Source organism: Muscardinus avellanarius, assembly GCF_963383645.1.
Source record: "Muscardinus avellanarius genome assembly, chromosome: 5".
In the NCBI taxonomy this organism is placed as follows: Eukaryota; Metazoa; Chordata; class Mammalia; order Rodentia; family Gliridae; genus Muscardinus; species Muscardinus avellanarius.
In genome coordinates, this window is record NC_137790.1 from 138,629,478 (window position 1) to 138,645,848 (window position 16,371).

The window sequence follows — 16,371 nt, forward strand, 5'->3', positions numbered from 1 at the left end:
AATATCAAGTGTGTGACCAGACAGATGTTTGGTAAGGCTATGTGTATGGGTAGGAGGAGCCAGATTCTGCACACCAAGACAATGGAAGTGTGGCCCCTACCCCATCACAGGGGCCTCGAGGTCCCGCAGGGTCTCGTGAGGTGGGGGTAGGGTGCGCAGACTCTTGGGGCTGGCTGTCCAGCACCCCTCACGTTCTGCTCCTTGGGTTTGGGCACGGTGCTCCCTGGCCGCCCAGTGGTGGCTCCGTGGGCCCAGGTATAGCTCAGCCTCTGCTCTGGAAGGCACACGTGGTAAGGCTTGGAGGTGTCTGTGGGGCGACAGTTGTGCGGGTGTGCAGAGCACAAGAGCCACAGAGGCTCAGCCACCTCACCTCGTTCCAAAGGATGCCTCGGGGAGCCTTGGCGCTCATGCAGAGAACCGCCGCAGGGGCCGGGCGACTGCAGAGTGTCCCACTGAGGCAATACCTAGCGGACCTGTGGGAGCAGGGCTGCGCCTGACGAGCCACCACCCTGCAGCTCGAGACCCAAAGAACCACAGGCAGGGGACTCTCGCCTGCGGCAGGGGCACCACAGCTGGGTCAAGACGGCTGTGGGCGGGCTGCCCAGAGTCTTGGGAGGGACCCCAGCTCCTGCCCAATCACGTCTAGAAGACGGGCACAGCCACGGGAAAACATTTTCAAGTCTTGAGATTTAATTTTGCTCGCGGTGGGTTCTGAACTTCCTTGGGACACTTACCCCTCTCTTGTTTCCTATTTCTCCCTTTGGGGATGGGCATGTGTACACTACACCTGTTCTACTTCTGGATTTTGGAAGAGAACGGTTTCTTTAATTTCTTAGTCCCACCGCTGGAAGGGGAATTTGCCTCAGCCATACCTGATTGAGATGATATTCAGAGGAGACTTTAGGGGATTGAGATGAAATGGACATGCTTTGTATGTGAAAAGGATATGAATTTGGGAGGGAGGTTCAGGGGAGAATGCTGTGATTTGAATGTATGTTGAATTGTGTGTTGAAATTTAATTTCCAGTGTGATTGTTTTGAGAGGAGAGGCCTTCAGGGGTGGTCGGGTCAGGTGGGCTCCTCTGTGTGAACGGGATCGAGACCTTTTAAAAGAGGCCCCTTTGCCCTCAGCCTCCCATCTTGGAATGGTGAGCGCCATTCCAAGGGCGATGGCAAGGCTCGCCATTCCAAGATGGTGAGCGCCAGCCATCGCCAGCCATGGAAACCCTGGCACCTTGGCATTGGACTTCCCAGCTCCAGGGCAGGGAGGAGGGAATGTGTGCTCCTTATAAATTACCCAGTCTCAGGTGTTTTGTTATAGCAGCCAAAAGGGGCTGAGGCAGCCTCGGTGGTGGGACCACACCTGCCTCGAGGGTTCTGACGTCGCAGCCTCTGGTCAGGCGGCGGCTACTTACTCCCGCATGTGCTTCACCCTGGTCCTGGCCATCGCACTGTTGAAGACCGCCGGTCCTGGGGACGCCTCTGCAGCCACGCTGGTCCTTGAGTCTGAAAATCAATGCAGAGCGCCTATTGACTCCATCAGTTCTCCTACAGCTTCGAGGAGGCATTCAAGGGCAACTGGATAATGGAAGTTAATCCACCTTTGCCACAGGTAATGCTACATTAATTAGAGATGGATTCAATTGTAACGCGCACGTGAAGGAGATTTATTCCAAATGAGAAGATTATTTACAGTTTGGATACGCACAATGAGTTCAGGACCAAGCCTCTCTCAAGCAGGATCCTTTAAACAGAACGTCATCATTCAAGCTGATGTTAGTGTAAATGTAAGATAATTTAATGTATACTAGAAATTCAGAGGGAAATGTATCAACAGATAAACAAAAATCCCTGGAAAACCTTCAGCCATTCTCTTTAGCAGGTGTGGACATTCATTTGCATGAATTTTTCTAATAGGTGTAGTTGTCTCTTTTCCCTTAGTCTTGGACTTGACCATTAACAGTTTCCCAGTGGGAACAAGAGTGCTGGTCAGGGCTCATCTGTAGCCTTGAACTCCAGAAGAAATGGCGGAGACACCCAAAGGTGGGCTCAAAAAGCAAGGAGTTGTTGAGGAAAGCTGAGGAGTTATGAAACCTGCTGAGAGCGACAAGCCTTCCTGAGACAACCTGGACGCCCTTGGAAGACATAACCGGAACAGATGAGAAAGAAATAATCCTCCAGCGGACAGTATACTACTTCCCACGAAGAAACCGAGCCTGCCTGTGACCCCAGCTACTCAGGATGCTGAGGCAGGAGGATCACAGGCTCAAGGCCAGCCTGGCCAACTGAGGGAGACCCTGGCTCTGAACAAAATAAACATGGCTGGGGTGGCGCTCAGAGGGAGAGCAAGTGCCTGCTTAGCCTGAGTGAGGCCCTAGGTAACATACTGCAAAAGGAGACAGAGGCCAGAAGGGGAGGGGAGGAGGGGAAGAGGAGGAGGAGGAGGAGAAGAAAGAGGAAAAGGAGGAAGAGGAGGGAGGAGAGGGAAAGTAAAAGAAAGGAAGGATTGAAATATGGAAGGAAGGAAGGAACGAACGAACGAACGAACCGGGCACAGTACAATGAGTTATATAAGCAGCCTGCCCTTTGCCAGTTACGCCTGCACATTGTAGACACAGGTGCCGATGGCTGACTGCGCCCCTTCCTTCCATTGGGGGAGCTCGCACTTCTGCTCCTGGGAGGAAAGCCTGCCTGGGCACGCTGCCTTCCAACCACAGCTTTATAGCACTCACCCTCCAAACAGCCACATCTCCCCAGGGAAGACTGGGGGGTAAAGAGGAGGAAGGCTTAAGGGTTCACTTCATATTCCTGTAGACTGCCTTCTATAAGCATCTTGCCTGGAACCTGAAACGTGACTAAACCATCACCACTACCACCACCTGATATCAGCACACCAAGTCAAGTCACCCTCGTGCGCTCAGAAACCAGTCCTGCCAAGACCAAAGGTAAGCACTACTTTCCTGGCAGAGAGAGAGAGAGAGAGAGAGAGAGAGGGAGAGGGAGAGGGAGAGGGAGAGGGAGAGGGAGAGGGAGAGGGAGAGGGAGAGGGAGAGGGAGAGGGAGAGGGAGCGGGAGCATGAGCACGCTGGCGCGTCCTAGGGGCTTATGCAAAGAAAGGTCAAAGCAATTTCCAGGCGGGCTGCAGGTTATTTTAGGCTGGCCACTGTTCCCATCAATAAAGCTCTCAGCATCGCTAGGAGAGACATGAGCCTCCAGCCCAAGGTGCAAACGGGCGAGGAGAATGTCAAGCAACCCACGGCAGAGCGCCACGCTCAGAGCGGTTCCACTTCCAGAGCCTCTTGCTGGCCGACTGTTTCGTCCTCCCCCTCTCACCTGCTGACGCCAAGAGTGGTCGTTTTATGTCAAAGTAAAGGACGACACACTCAACAATCATGATAAAAACCACGGGGGCTGGAATCCTGGGCGGCATTTAATGATCGGAGTGTGTTCTAGACCCTGCTTCTCCAGCTGTGACGTGGTGTGAGCCGCCCAGGATCTCGTCAAGGAGCAGGTTCTGATTCACTTGTTCTGGATAGGGCGGGGCATCTACTTCTGCAATAAACCTCCAGTTGACGCCGGCACCACCGGTCCTGGGGCACACTTTGAGTACTAAGGCTCCTAAGCCAGCTGCCTGATTCGTGCTGGGTGGCACTGCAGGGTTCTGTGTTCAGTGGCAGGAGGAAGCAATTTTCTTTCTTCTGCGTCTCTCTCTGGGCCTGCCCAGGGTATTTTGTTTTGTTTTCTATTTTTATTTAGTGTGGTGCTGGGGATTGAACCCAGGGGCATTCTACCTCCGAGATACGCTCTCAGCCCTTTTGATGTTTCATTTTGAAATAGGGTCTTGATGAGTTGTTTAGGGTCTCGCGAAGGGGCCTCGAGCCTGCAAGTCTCCTGTTTCGGCCTCTCAGTACCGGGTCTATAGGCACCACCCCCGCGCTCGGCTTGGGTTCTTCCTATCACTTTACAGCTCTTTCCTCCCAAGGTCTCCTAGTCGCTGAGGAAGTACAGGCATATTATCTGCTCCCACCCGGCCTGGCTTCTGCTTCGTCTCCAGCAGAATCACACAGCGTGTGTCCATTTCCCCTTCTGTTTGTTATTAATGCCCGTCCTGAGGGTGGGGGGATAAAGTATTTCAAAGCAGCTTTGATTAATTATTTCTGTACTGCAGATTGAAGCCAAGGGCGTTCTGCCTCTGAGCCACACCCCAGCCTCTTCTTATTCTCTAACTTTGAAACAGGGTCTTCCTAAGTTGCTGAGGCTGGCCTCAAACCTGCGATCCTCCCGCCTCAGCCTCTCAAGTACAGGTCTGGGCCTCCATGCCCGGCTGGGCCCCTGGTTTTGATTTTCATTTCCCTGATGACTGACTCGTGCTGAGAACCTTCTCACGTGGTTACCGGCTACTGGCATATTTTTCATGAAACATGGATGCAATTATTTTGCCTCTTTTGAACTGCAGCTGTTGCTCCTATTGTCGAAGACTTACAGAAGTTCTTTTTATATTCTAGGTACTAAACCCTTAGCAGAGATACGGCTCATAGATACTTTCTCCCGTGTTTATTTCTCTACCTACAAAATTCAATTCAACGCAAAGAATTGCTTTCTTGCTTTTCTTTCTTATTGTTGAGACATCGTCTCACTCTGTTGACCAGGCTGGTCTTGAACTACTGCGCTCAAGTGATTCTCCACCTCAGCCTCCTGAATAGTTGCCCGCCACACCATCTGGCTTGATTTTATTTTCCAAATGTTTGCCGATGGTAGCTAGAAGTGCAATGGAGGTTTTGGTATTGATCTTGCATCCCGTAGCCTGCAGAACCCAAGGACCAGTTCGAATAGTTTTTTGGGTGATTTCTTATGGTATTCTACACCTGAGATCATGTCATCTGTACATAGAGATGAGTTTCACTTCTTACTTTATAATCTGGATTCCATTTCTTTCTCCTCCTTGCCTGGAATCCCCAGGCAGTCCAGTGTTGAGTAGAAGTGGTGAGAGAAGACCCTTGTCTCACTCTCCATCTAAGGGGACAGGCACCCGTAGACCACGGGGTGGTCTAAGTAAAAATTAGCTAGAGGATTTCTTTCCCTTCACACATACCTTTTATCAGTCTTAAGAGGCTGACTTTTTTTTTTGGGGGGGGTGGTACTGGGGTTCCTGGAAACCCTTCTACCTCCAGGCTACACTCCCAGACCTATTTTATACTTGTTATTTAGAAACAGGGTCTCTTAAGCCAGCGCGGCTGGCTTCGAACCTACATGATCCCCCTGTCTCCGCCTCCCAAGCGCGGGGATTACAAGCGTGCGCCACCACGCCTGGCAAGAGGCTGACTTTCTATTTCTAGTTTGTTCAGTATTTTCTGCCAAGAAAAAGCATTGGGATTTTTTTTTTGTTTGCTTTTCAAACACTTTTTCTCCATCTATTGAGATGATCATGTTCTAGTTATATGGTGTATCATATTAATTGATTTTCTGATGCTAAACTACTCTTGCATTCCCTGAATAAATAGCACTTGGTCAATATAATTCGTTCCATTCTTCTGGGTTTGTTTTGCTAGTATTTTGTTGAGGGTGTTTACATATATAATCATAATAAATATTGGTGTGTGATTTTTTAAAATTTTGCTCCTGTGCTTTGTCTGGTATTAGGGCAACAACAGTGGCCTCATACACTGAGTCTGGAAGTATTTCCTCCTCTACTGTTTCCTTTTTTCAGAAGAGTCTGTGAAGGATTGGTACTCATTACTCTTTGCGTTTTGGTAGATGTTTGGCAAGGTCGTTGGGGTCTGGGTTTTTCCTTTGTCGGGCTTTAAGGTTTGATCATCACTACTCATGACAGGACTATTCAAAGATTGTATTTCTCCTGAGTTGGTTTCTGTAATTTATACCTTTCCAGAAAAACTTCCATTTCACCCACATCTTCTGATCTCTTGACACACAGTGGTTCACAGAACAGCCTTGAAATTCTTTTTCTTTAAGGTTGGCCATAATATCCCCCTTTTCATTCCTGATTTATTAATCTAACTATTCACTCATTTTCTTGGTCATAAGGTAAAATCCGTACATTTTGTTGATCTTTTTCAGACAATCACTCTCTGTTCCCCTGGCACCCTTACTATTTTTCTCTTCTCTTTTTGCTGACTTCCACTTGACTTGTCTTTATGGTTTACTCCATTTTGCTTGATTTGAGTTTAATTTTCCTCTCTTTTTTTAAGTTTCATATGGCATATATTTTATATGCTCCCTGGGTGAGAGTTAAAATCAAAGGCAATGTAAATGGTGGCTAGGATCCTTAACCCATAAAAAGCTATAATCAATTGAGGAACATGGACTATCTACACATGACCCTTGTGTGTGTGTGTGTGTGTGTGTGTGTGTGTGTGTGTGTGTGTGCATGTGTGTGTAAAACACTAGGTGAGGTATAGACAACACAAAGAAGTCCAGTAAGGCTCTATGAGGACCACAGTTACCATCCTGGCTGTACTTTTACATGTCTGCAGCCTCAGCCCCCAACCCCCACCCAGCCTCAACTCCCTCTTTTTATATGTAAGTGGTTTCATTAAACGGAGAGGCTTCCCTGGACTCTAACATCGACAGCAGGTGTAAGACACAGGCAGGGGGCACAGGGTTTACTAGAGAAGATAATATCTACACTGGCCAAGATAAAGAGCCATCAAAGGGACCCAATGCTAAGAGGCAAGTGGCTGGGACCCGCTGTAAATGTCATAAGCTTGGAGGACGCCAGGCAAGATCCCCTGAAGTCTGTTTCTCCCACCTGTGGAAGGTGGAACACTGAGGATTATAACACTTGACACCACCCCCACGGAGGTGTTCTGACAATGAGATGAAAACAAAACGATAGGAAGAGGCATTAGGCAATGCAGAGCGTGCTTCTCAAGAATGCAAAGTGGCTCTAAGAACATTGTTGGGCTCCTCCTCCTTCCATGGTCTCTCACCAGCAGAGCTGCTTTCCCTGGAGGAGTGATAGCTGGATGATTCTGACGAGAGAGAGAGAGAGAGAGAGAGAGAGAGAGAGAGAGAGAGAGAGAGAGAGAGAGAGAAGAGAGGGGAGAGGGAAGAGAGGAGAGAAGGAGAGAGACTGAAGGGGAGAAGAAGGGAGGAGAGGAGAGAGAGCAAGCTAGCGAAAGAGAGAGAGTTAGTTCTCCAATTTCTTCCAAGATTTCCTCCTGAAATTTCTCTTGACTCATTTCAGTTGCTGGACAAATGACCTTGATCACGCACCAAAGCCTGTGTGCGACCTCTTTGCTAAGCATCCTGCCACGTGGGTGGTAAAGAGCTGATGCAGGACCCGCTGGGGGATGCGCTGGCAGGCAGGATCTCACTGAAGCACCTGGGGCATTGCTTACTCGGGAATCCACAGATGCTGCCGCGCGGCACACTGGTCCTTCAGACGCTCCCCTAGTCTTCTTCAACCCTCTCCTCCTCCTCTTGATTCCTTCAGACACACTCAGGAAGTAGTTGCTTCATAGACACCACTCCTGGCCCAGATGCCTGCAAGGCAGATCCTCGTGGCATGGATTTCTCCTCCTGTTCTTTGGAAAGTGACTTGACAGAGGAGTCACTAGACCAGGGATTAGCAACCCTTCTCTGCACAGGGACGGGGGTGAGTGTTCCAGGCTCGCAGGCCAGAGAGCTCTGTCGAAGCTGCTCAACTCTGACAGTACGAGAACAACCACAGGTGACAGGCAACACAAAGAGCTTGGCTTTGCTGTCGCCACGTTTCATTTCCAAAAAGGCCTTAATGGTGGAGAATCCCCATCGTGATTCTGAGCTGGAAACGACCTAGCCAAATTCCTCTGCTTTACTGATGGGGAGAGTGAGGCCAGGAGAAACTGTGTGACTTGCCAGGTCTCAGGATCCAAGGGGAAGCGGCAGAGCCAGGACTGGGCTGTTGCTGACCGACTCCCCAAGGCACACGCTCTTTCTAACCGTGCCACAAGAGAAGGGCTTCCGTGTGCTGATTTCGAAAACTTGGATCAAGCAAAACCCCTCTTCCAAAAAGTTGAAATCTGGGGGAACCTCACATCTGCCACCGCACTTCTCCCCCTCTCCCCACGATAGCCCCGGCTTAGTGGAGCAGGGCTGCGAATCGGCAGGGTGCTGCGAAAGCCAGTCTACTCTGCTAAGAGGATCAGCCGACTTAGCCTTTGTGAAGATTTTTCCTTGAGCTTCTCCTGTGGTGATAGTGAGCACCAGGAGGGCAGTAACATTTCCCCAAATCTGCAGAGCAAGCGGGTTCCTATCTCCAGGGCACGGCCGCACACTGCGGATGGCAATGCGCTGTCCAGATGCTCCTTCAAGGAAGGACTGCTGCCCCAGCTGCTAGGGGCACTGTGGCCCCTCCAGGAACTGTCTCGATGCAGAAAGTTTCCTCCACCCAGGCCATGCCCTTCCCAGTGGCCCACACTTAGTGACCGGCCACAGTAGAGGTAGAAAGGCTGACCCTGTGGTCTGTGCAGACAACTCTGATGGGTCCAGCCCTCCCCGTGGGTTTGACCGCGGTTCATCAGGCCTGCATCCCTGCTCGGCTTCTCTGCTTTAGCCTGTACCCTTCCCTGGCATTCCCGCCTAAAACCCTGCCCACTCCAGCTCTGTGACAGAGCCTGCTTCCCCAGGAACCAGCCCCAGAACACGGCTCCTGGGATTGGAGAGGGGAGGGTTGGGGGCTGAAGACGGTGGTCATGGTTCCGCTGACAAGCTGAGTATTTGGTAAGGACAATAAGAAAAATGATGACCTGGCCATTCCTATCGCCCTGCCCACTCCCAGCCTTTTCTGAGAATCATTTTGATTGGCGCAGGGCAATGGCCATCAGATAAGGAAGTTGTTTCAACCTCGGAGCAGCAGCTATGTCAAAGCCAACTGCATTAAGAGTCCAGAGAAGCCGGGCGTGGTGCACACTTGTAATCCCAGTATTGGGGAGGCTGAGACAGGAGGATCACAGTTCACGGACAGCCTTAGATACTTAGTGAGGCCCTCTGCAACTCAGTGAGACCTTGTTTCAAAATAAAGAATAAAAAATAGAGCTGGGGGTATAGCTCAGAGGTAGAATCGCCCTGGGGTCCATCCCAAGTACTGAAGAAAAAAAAAAAAAAAGAGTCCAGAGAAGAAAAATCAGAAGAAGGAAATGGAAGATGACGGTCCAGAGGAAAGAGTCTCACGGGCCCTCGGGTAGGAAGGGTGCTGGGCATCTCAGGATGAGCAGGTGAGGGGCTTAGAGGATTTGTGTTTGGGTCCTGACTGTGATGCCTGTATAATTAGTTATAAAAGTGTGACTCAGTCACCTCACATATTAAGAAAAAAACCTTTTCTTAGAACCCTTCTAGGGTTCTAAGAAAAATCAAATGCAATGATATACATACAGGTGTGTTATTTTTATTATTTTTACAGGTGTGTTATTGTTGGTAACGACCCAAGGACAATATGCACTGCCTCCCGGGGCACCCACAGTGCTTTGCGATGGACAGAGAGGGCCCGCTGCCTGCACCAGCATTAGACAGTTGGAAGGAAGAGGCCAGCTCTCAGGTAAACTCCCCTGTCACCTCAGAGGGGAGACGACACACACCAGACAACAGGAGTCAGCGTTCTGTGTTTACCACATGGTTATTTCCCATTACAGATATTCAACTGAGTCTTAGAGAAGATTAAAAACAAGAAGAGAGCAGGGGTCTGAACACTTTCATTTCCTTTTCAAATACCAGAAGAGGCCTCTAAGAACAGCAACTACCAACGAAAAGGAAGGCGGGAGCGTCCGGCCTTGGGCGGACACGCGGCAATCAAACGTGGATGCGGGTTATAAAGAGAGCTATGGAGGCCAGCCCCCAGCTGTGATCGGTCCTTCCCCTGTGGAGACGGTAGCCTGTGTTTCTTGAGTTTAGTTATTCCAGGCTGACAAAGTACAAAGTAAAATAAAAAATCCTAGCTTTATAAACAAAGTCTGCTTTTTCTGCAACGGTAGGTCAGGCTGGCCTTTGGCTAAAATACTTAGCCATAAAATAATGGAAAGAATCATATATTGTCCATGTTCACTGCGGACAAATTAAAACACATAGAAAAAGTAAGCCATGCCTAGAAGCAGCATTATTAGCCCTTTGGTATTTCCAGGTGTGTGTGTGTGTGTGTGTGTGTGTGTGTGTGTGTGTGTGTGTGTGTGTGTAAATAAACTGTAACTGTGCATACCTCATTAACTTATAATACCTTTAATGCCAATGGCTGTGTAGCTAACCATTATTTTTTAAATAAGCTGTGAAGAATTTTATTCTGCAAGGTGCAGAAGCCCCTACTGCTAAGAATTAATTATGAGCTCAGATTTTCACTATTATAAACAACAATGCCATAAGCATCCTCATATGTTTATCTTTATATAAAATTATTTCTTTTCTTTTTTGTGTGTGGCACTGGAGATGGAACCCAGGGGCTTTTTTACCTTCCGGCTACAATCCTGGACCCATTTTTTATATTTTATTTGGAAACAGGGTCTCACTAAGTTGCCGAGAGCCTCACTAAGTAGCTGAGGCTGGCTTCGAACCTGCGTGATCCTCCTGTCTCAGCCTCCCAAGCGCGGGGATCACAAGGGAGCGCCACCACGCCCGGCTTAGTTGTTGCTTTAAGATAAGTTCCTAAACTGAGAAACCTCAGTCTAAATAAAAAATATTTTATTCTTCTAAGTTAATATAACGTAAAGGGTGAAAAAAACTTTTTTCGAGGTCATAAGTAATCTTTTCTTTAATGGGGTCATAAACATTAAAAATTGCATGTGAGGCACTTTTTATTAAAAACTTGGTTCAATTTATTAACATATCAAAACTAAGCTGGGCATGGTTGCATTAACCTGTAACCTCAGTACCTGGGAGGCTGAGACAGGGGGATCTCGGGCTTGAGCCAGCCTTAGCAACTTAGCCAGATTTAGCAATTTAGCAAGACCCCTTTCAAAATAAAAAGTAAAAATGGCTGGGGATGGAGCTCAGAGGTGAATGCCCCTGGGATCCATCTCAAGCAAACTACCCAATAAATCAATTTAAAAATATACAAACATATACACATATAAATTTACATACACATATATAAAAAACTCTTTAAAGGCTCAGCTGGCAGTGAGAACACTCCCTTCTCTGACATTCTACCCTAGTGGTTCTCAAAGCGTGGTCCATGGACCAGCAGCTCCAGCACTGCAGGAACTAGTTGTGAATACAGAATCTTGGCTTCAGCCCGAACCTACTGACTCAGAACCTCTGGGGCTGGGCCAGGCCATCCAGTGACCCCGAGGCTCTCTACAGATGGAGAGCTGCCCGCCTGGCCCATCCCATCTCCCCACTCATCTGTGTGTTCCCTGGGTCCTGCCTGGAGTTCTAGTCACTTGATCTAGAGATATTGACAGTCTAAGTAATTGACAAGTCCCTCAAATGCATAGGCTATGTAGGATGTGCTCCTGTGCGCCCCACCATGGTTCTATGCCAGGAAATGCTTGATAGGAACTTCGTAATTAAGTACGTTGCTTGTATTTCTAACTTTTTACATAAATAGCAGCACATTAAAATAACTGGACAAGAGTCTCTTACTGACCTAACCGGAAGTGGTTTCAAGGAACTGTTAGTCCGGTGTCTAATTACTGCCGGAAGGAACAGCTCAATATTCTCCCCTGGGAACGGGCAGTGTCTGAAATCCGAGTGGCCAGGGTGGTCTGCTCACTCAGCGGAGCCAGGCAGGCATGTTGACACCCCGGGCCACATGCAGCAGGGGCGTTGCTGAGCTGCTTCTGGGGCCGAGAGGACGGCTGAGGATCTGCGTTCCTGCGGCCTCTCCTAAGCCGAGTGCTGTGGAATCCCAGTCTCAGCTGAGCACTTGGCTAGGCGATGCAGGACCTATAATTATTATTATTATTATTATTATTATTATTATTATTATTATTATTATTATTTTGGCTCTGCGAGCAGGCACTCCACGCAGCCCTCCCCCGGCTGTACTGTGGTCCTCCTTCAGGTGAGAATACAGGACAGGCTCTCGCTTTCCACGGCAGTGCCAATCCTGACAACTGCTGTATGAAGCACCTGCTCCCTCTACAGTCAGCAGTACAGAAGATAAATTTAAAATAATAATAACAATAATAATAATAATAACAATAATAATAATCAACAACCTTATGTCATCTACTTCTTAGCTTCTGTGAGAGCTGGAAGAGGAGATGTTTTCAAAAGACCCAGCGAGGGCCACTTCTCCTCCCCCCTGACCTTCCTGGCATTTTTAAGTTCTACCCTTACAATAAGAGCGTTCCTTACTCTAGTAGATAACCATAATCTACTACACATTCTCCTCTAACCACAGCTTAGGAAAATCAGGCCTTATTTATTTTAAAAAAAGAATAAAAATTAACTACCAAGATAATTCCTGTCATATTTACAAGAGTGATGATTGAGGCAAATAACACCAGATAGAGTCACTCGCCACCCCAAGCAAAGGCTCCCGTCTGGCCCTGCCTGTGCCCCTCCTACGGGGACCTTCATCCTCATCTCCTGGCGGCCAGTTCTACACTTGTGTCAGGAATGATGACAGATGTTTCCCTCAGACTTCTAGTTCCCCAAATAAAAACAATCCCCCTCCCCTTTCTGAATCCTTACTCTCTTATCTCTCTACAGGTATTAAGGCCCTTGTCTTGGTTCCTCTAAGAACTGAGTCCTCGAAGGCAGGATCCAAGTCTCACACATCTCTGCAACTGCAGCACAACACACGGCACTCCCTCTTCCCAGGAGATTAACCATGATGTGCGGGTAACAGATTAGTGATTGCTGAGTTCCTCTTTTAGCTATATAAACGTGACTACTGGAATGTTTTTCTAGATATAGGAACACATGGTATACTCTTTTCTAAGAGTATACTAATGAGGATGAGTAAGAACGTTGTTGAGGGATTAACGTCCACTACAGAGTCTCCCTGCGCCTCCCCGTTGCCACACACCCGTCGGGTGGAGGTGCCTGGCAGGGCGGCAGACAGGTAGCAGGCTCTGTCACTTGCCACTAAATCTGCACATGTCACATTCTTTCAAGTTTTAAAGGAGACGCAGAAACTTACATTTCTGTAAGACGTAAATAAAAGCGTAAATGGCACACAGATTGTGCATCCACATCAAAGTAATGCAAATGGTTTATGATTCCAAAATATCCCTCCTTCCAGTGTGCCACTGGCCACAGATAAAAGGCCGTGTTGACACCGTTCCAATTATGACGGGAAATCATCTTCTGTCAAGATGGGAACACAAGAGCCCAAGGCCAAGTGCTGTCCATCATCCCACGCCCAAAGGCTCGGAGCTCGATGGGCTTAGGCAAAGGCGCTTCCTACGGGATTCAGAAGGCCCGAGGCTGCTCTGCTCCACTGTGATCAGTCATAGTGTTTAGTAGCTATTCGTTATTACCATTGTGGGTGGGAGTACTGAGGGGTAATAAGATTCAAACCGCCAAACTGATCAGACAAATCGACACACTGACTCAAGGGATCTCAATGGACAGAGAGGTCTTGGCGCATCAGTGAAATTCTAATTACTTCTACCCAACGCCCTGTTTGGGTGTGAAAGCCTTTTGTCAACAGAGTTAAGAACACGTGTCACTGTGTTGTGACTCTACGATGCAGCCGCTTCTCCAACAGTCACGAATGTCACACTTCTCATGCGAAGACAGAGTCCCTTTCTCACAAGTTCGATGGAAATGAAGGCCCAGGTCGTCTTCTGTCTTTCTTACTGAATGGAGATGGGCCTGAATCGTCACCAGAGTGGCATTTGATGTGCTGTCAGTGCAATGATCTCTATAGACAGTTCACCCCAAGTCACTCCTTTCAAAGCCTCCTCCTTACTGCTTTTAAAGGCGAACTGTATAATTTTTTTTGTACTGGGGCCTTCTACCTCTAAGCCACACTCCCCTCGTGAAATTTTTTGAAACAGGGTCTTCCTAAGTTGTGTGTGGGGGTCTTTCTAAGTTGCCGAGGCTGGCCTCAAACCCGTAATCTTCCTGTCACACAGTCTCAAGTACTGGGATTGCAGGTGTGAGACACCAAGCCCAGCAAAGAAAACTTTTCTTTTTTTCCTCTGTTTTAAAATTTTTTACTTTGAGACAGGGTCTTTTTAAGTAGCCAAGGCTGGCCTTAAAAAAGGGAACTTTTCTGATCATACTGAAAAACCACTGGTATCCTAACTCAGGATAAGGTTCAAACTCCTAACCAGCCACACAAAAATTCTCCATGGCTTCAGCCATAAGAATCTAGGTTTACAATCCCTTCCTCACACCTTCCATCCCAGTAATGAGAGAGAGAGAGAGAGAGAGAGAGAGAGAGAGAGAGAGAGAGAGAGAGAGAGACAGCAGACAGACCTGCTCAATTGTTTTACACCTCTGAGCTTCCACACTGCTTGATCCTTCCAAGAGAACACGTCTCCACTTGACAACTGGCAACTCTACATCTATCTTTCTATTCATTTGTTGATCACTGAAAACCTTCTCTGTGCCATGCTATGTTTTAGACCCCAAGGATACTGTGGTGCACAGGGTCCTGGGCTGTCCTCGCCGGTGGAGGAAGCACAGGGCTCTCCAAAGCCCTGCCCTGAGCCCCGCTGCACAGTGAACTTGCCTCCCTCAACATGCGCCATTGACCTTGGCCACAGCATTGCTGTACTCACCACAGAGCCCGTGACTATCATCTGCCTTCCTGACGAGACCGGCAACTCAGTAAGATAAGGACTTTGCTCTCTTCATGACTCTGTCTGCGACATCTGGCCCATCATTATAAATTAAAATGTATAAGCGTTTGTAGGGAAGTAGGGAGAGGAAAAGAAATATGGCACACACATTTTAACTATAAAAATTTGATGTTTAAAAGTGTCTGCCAATTGTGAATTATGCTACTATAAACATAGATACGCATATATCATTATCGTGTTCTGACTTTTAATTCTTTTGGAAAGATACCAAGCAATGGTAGAACTGAGTCCTAAGGAGGCTCCATTCTTAGTCTTCTGGGGAACCCCCATATTGATCACCATGGTAGTTGTACTCATTTTCAGTCTTACCAAATGTGCATAAGAGTTCCTATTTCCCACATCCTCACCAGCATTATTAGCATGTCTTTCTCTCTCTTTCTCCCTCCCTCTCTCTTTTTCTCTGTCTGTCTGTCTGTCTGTCTGTCTGTCTCTGTCTCCCCATTTCCCATTTTTTGGTACTGGGGATTGAATTCAAGAGAATTCTACCTCTCAGATACCCCCCCCCAAGCCAGCGCTTTTTATTTTTTTATTTTGAAACAGGGTCTCACTAAGTTCCTGAGGCTGGTCTCAAAACGATAATCCTCCTGTCTCGTCCTCCCAAGTACTGTGGTTACAGGCATGCATCACTGTGCCTGGCTGTTGTTTATATTCTTGGTGAATACCATTCTAGCTGGAGTTAGATGGAGTCTCAGTGTTTTGACTCGCATTTTGATGGTTGCTAATGATGCTGAACACTTTCTCATGTATTTATTGGCCATTTGTATTTCTTCTTTCGAGAAGAGTCTATTCAGTTCAATTGTAAAATTTGTATTGGGTTATGTGTCATATACACACAATAAAATTTTACTCGGCCATAAAAGAGAACAAAATTATGCCGTCTGTGGGGAAATGTATGGAACTAGAGAACATTCTGCTAAGTGAGATCAGCCAGTCTCAGAAAGTCAAGGGTCTGATGTTTTCCCTCACATGTGAAAGCTAAGGAGTAAATAGGAAACACAAAGGACTTCAGATAAAGGAGAGAGACCAGGAGAACAGCGGGAGGGGCTGAGGAGGGAGGGGTGGAGGGGAACGAGGAGAACTGAGGAAGGAAACCATCCCAAGAATGCTAGGTCCATCAATGAAGATGCCACAAACAATCTCGCTATGATGTACTGGGGGACCGAGGCCAACACGCCAAGTTCTGTACGTGTGTGTTTGTGACACGTGACCCTCACTATGCGTATGACAGTGTCCAAGAAAAGTATTCTCAAAAGTATCTGCCTTTGGCACCGTGGCCAGGGCTGCGTGCTTGGCCGTCTCCCCATGCCCTCACTTCTGGACTCTTCTGTTCCCTTTTACTGTCTCACCTCCTCCTCTCTCCTGAGTCTGCCTAGCATTACTCAATAATTGATTTGCAACTGGTTTTGCTTCCTGTACCCCGTGAAAAACTTTGAAGGCGATTTATAAATGTGGTTCCTCCATTTGGGATAGTAGTCAGTCCGCCGTGTACAGAAAAGCACCCAGTGTGTGCTTCCTGGTGTTTTCAACACGCTTTGCACTGTTTGGATTCAGGACTCTGATTCATGGCTGAGATCGTGTCCCAAATGGGCTGCAACATCCAACACGTTCCGCAATGCCTACAACCT

General features: G+C 47.9%; 1 protein-coding gene across 1 annotated transcript in view; it reads right to left on the reverse strand.

Moving 5' to 3' along the window:
- Window positions 1-16,371, reverse strand: part of NEK11 (NIMA related kinase 11) — a gene marked incomplete at both ends in the record, with an annotated part of 215,264 nt that overhangs the window by 49,569 nt on the left and 149,324 nt on the right. Inside the window, one exon of the mRNA XM_080696621.1 lies at window positions 1,415-1,505. Coding sequence (XP_080552747.1) covers window positions 1,415-1,505 — 91 coding nt within the window. The remainder of the gene's footprint in view (window positions 1-1,414; window positions 1,506-16,371) is intronic.